This window comes from Egretta garzetta, unplaced genomic scaffold (genome assembly GCF_000687185.1).
Source record: "Egretta garzetta isolate BGI_Z169 unplaced genomic scaffold, ASM68718v1 scaffold562, whole genome shotgun sequence".
NCBI classification, from domain to species: Eukaryota; Metazoa; Chordata; class Aves; order Pelecaniformes; family Ardeidae; genus Egretta; species Egretta garzetta.
The window spans coordinates 102683-104665 of NW_009258769.1; the positions used below are offsets into that span (position 1 = coordinate 102683).

Sequence of the window (1983 nt, forward strand, 5' to 3'; positions counted from 1 at the left end):
TAGGAGGGTCCCGTAGTGCAGGGGTTTGCAGATGGCAACGTAGCGGTCATAGGCCATGACATTGAGAAGAAAATACTCTGCTGACATAAAAAAGAATAAGAAAAAAAGCTGGGCCACACACCCTTGGTAGAAGATGTCCCTGGTGCCCCAGAGGGAATTGACCATGGATTTGGGCATGGTGGTGGAGATGGAGCCGAGTTCAACAAGGGAGAGATTTAATAGGAAGAAGTACATGGGTGTGTGCAGGTGGTGGTCACAGGCTACGGTGGTGATGATGAGGCCGTTGCCCAGGAGGGCAGCCAGGTAGATGCCCAGGAAGAGCCAGAAGTGGAAGAGCTGCAGGTCCCTCTTGTCTGCAAATGCCAGGAGGAGGAAGTGGGTGATGGAGCTGCCATTGGACATTTTCTTCCTCTAGGCATGGGACCTGTCCAAGGAGCAAAATGCATCAATTAGTCAGGATAGATTTATCTGAGCAAAATCTGTTCAATTTTCACCTCCAAAACTTCCGCTTTCCTTTCACAAAAAATTTTTGCAAGTTCAGGAGTTTGAGTTTCTGGAAACCTTCATGAGCTCTGCTTGATGTTGGCTTAGTGTGCCCCAGAGAGTAGGATGCTCTGCTGTGGGCTCTGCAACATTCAGTCCTGCCCTATAGAAGTAGGTAAATAGGAACTCAGGGTGATCTTGGATTAAATTAACTCATGATATCAAGGAGCTTTTCAGCACTGTCACTCCCAATTCACAGAGAGACAGAGCTTAGCTGAGGGGATTTTATTTCTGCATTTTTTTCTAGTTGCCCCACCACAGCTGAAGACTTTTGGAGTATTGGGCAATCCTGCTGCACTGCCAGTGAAATCTTGGGGGTCCTGAGAGGCAAAGAGATTGTCCCTTAGTGCAGAGGGAGGACAGCCACTCTGTCCATCAGCCCTGGGCTCAGCTGCCCTGTGCTGGCAGCTCTTTCAGCTCCAGGACCATCGCACTCACGGGTTCCCCCTCCAGTTTCCCAGTGCAGATCTCCAGACCCCTCAGCCCATTGTACCTGCATAAGATCTCAGCTCTGCCCTCCCTACCAGGGACACCGAGGGCTCATGGCAGCTGCCCACCTACAGCCGCCCAGCAGCATTACAGTGGCCTCAGCACCCAGGGTTCCTCTCCAGGGGGCTCCTGCATAACATAGAGGTGCCATGGGAGACCTTTGCCCTACTGGAGGGCAGCCTGCAGCCCAGCAGGACCTCCCAAGGAAAGAGTCCCATCTCCTCCCTTTGTTACCTCCTGAAGAGAGGCTGAGATCCCTGCCAGCCGCACACACGGCAGTACGTCACAGGAAGTGAGTGGGATGCTTTTCCTCCATGGACAGACGTGCATGGCAGTGTACACAGCGTTGGTGCCTGAGCTGCACTTGAATCCTCACCCCCCCACCCCAGGGAGTGTAACAGTAAGAGCAAGGGTGGCAGGGAGAAGAGGAGAAGATGCCCAAGGACCCCTTTGCAAGGGAGGCAGGAGAGGGAGACCCAGTCAGACACAGGGGTTTGTTTCCTCCTTGGCGGTCAGGCTGCTGGGAAGGCAACTCCTGGCCAAGTCTCCATGACATTGAGGGCAGAGGCTCTGCTGCGTGAGTGAGGAGACCAGGGGGTGGCTCCAGGGAAAGCGTCTGCACTGCAGGGGATGGCAGGGAGATGCCTGAATCCCTCCTCCCACAGCATTTCTGGCAGCAGTTCTCTCTTCCTTCCTGACCATGGCTCTGCTGCCTGCAGCTCTTCTTGGCCAGGACCTGTTTCTCTGTCCCCCCCTTTTCTCCCTCTGCATGCTCACAGTCCCCATCCCACCTGCTGTGTGCTCAGCTCTGCCCTGCAGACCCCTCCTGGCAGCAGGGCACTGCCCAGGGACATCTCCGTGTGTGCAGGGGGGAAGGAGCAGCTCAGACAAGTGCTAATTGAGAACTGGGGTCTCACTGCCTACTCCAGAGCAGAGAAATAAATTCCCATC

The 1983-nt window shown here is 54.4% G+C and overlaps 1 protein-coding gene across 1 annotated transcript in view; it reads right to left on the bottom strand.

Moving 5' to 3' along the window:
* LOC104135688 (olfactory receptor 14A16) overlaps nucleotides 1–402 on the bottom strand; it is a 1400-nt gene extending 998 nt beyond the window's left edge. Inside the window, exon 1 of the mRNA XM_035889060.1 lies at nucleotides 2–402. Coding sequence (XP_035744953.1) covers nucleotides 2–402 — 401 coding nt within the window. The remainder of the gene's footprint in view (nucleotide 1) is intronic.
* Nucleotides 403–1983: the final 1581 nt, after the last annotated feature.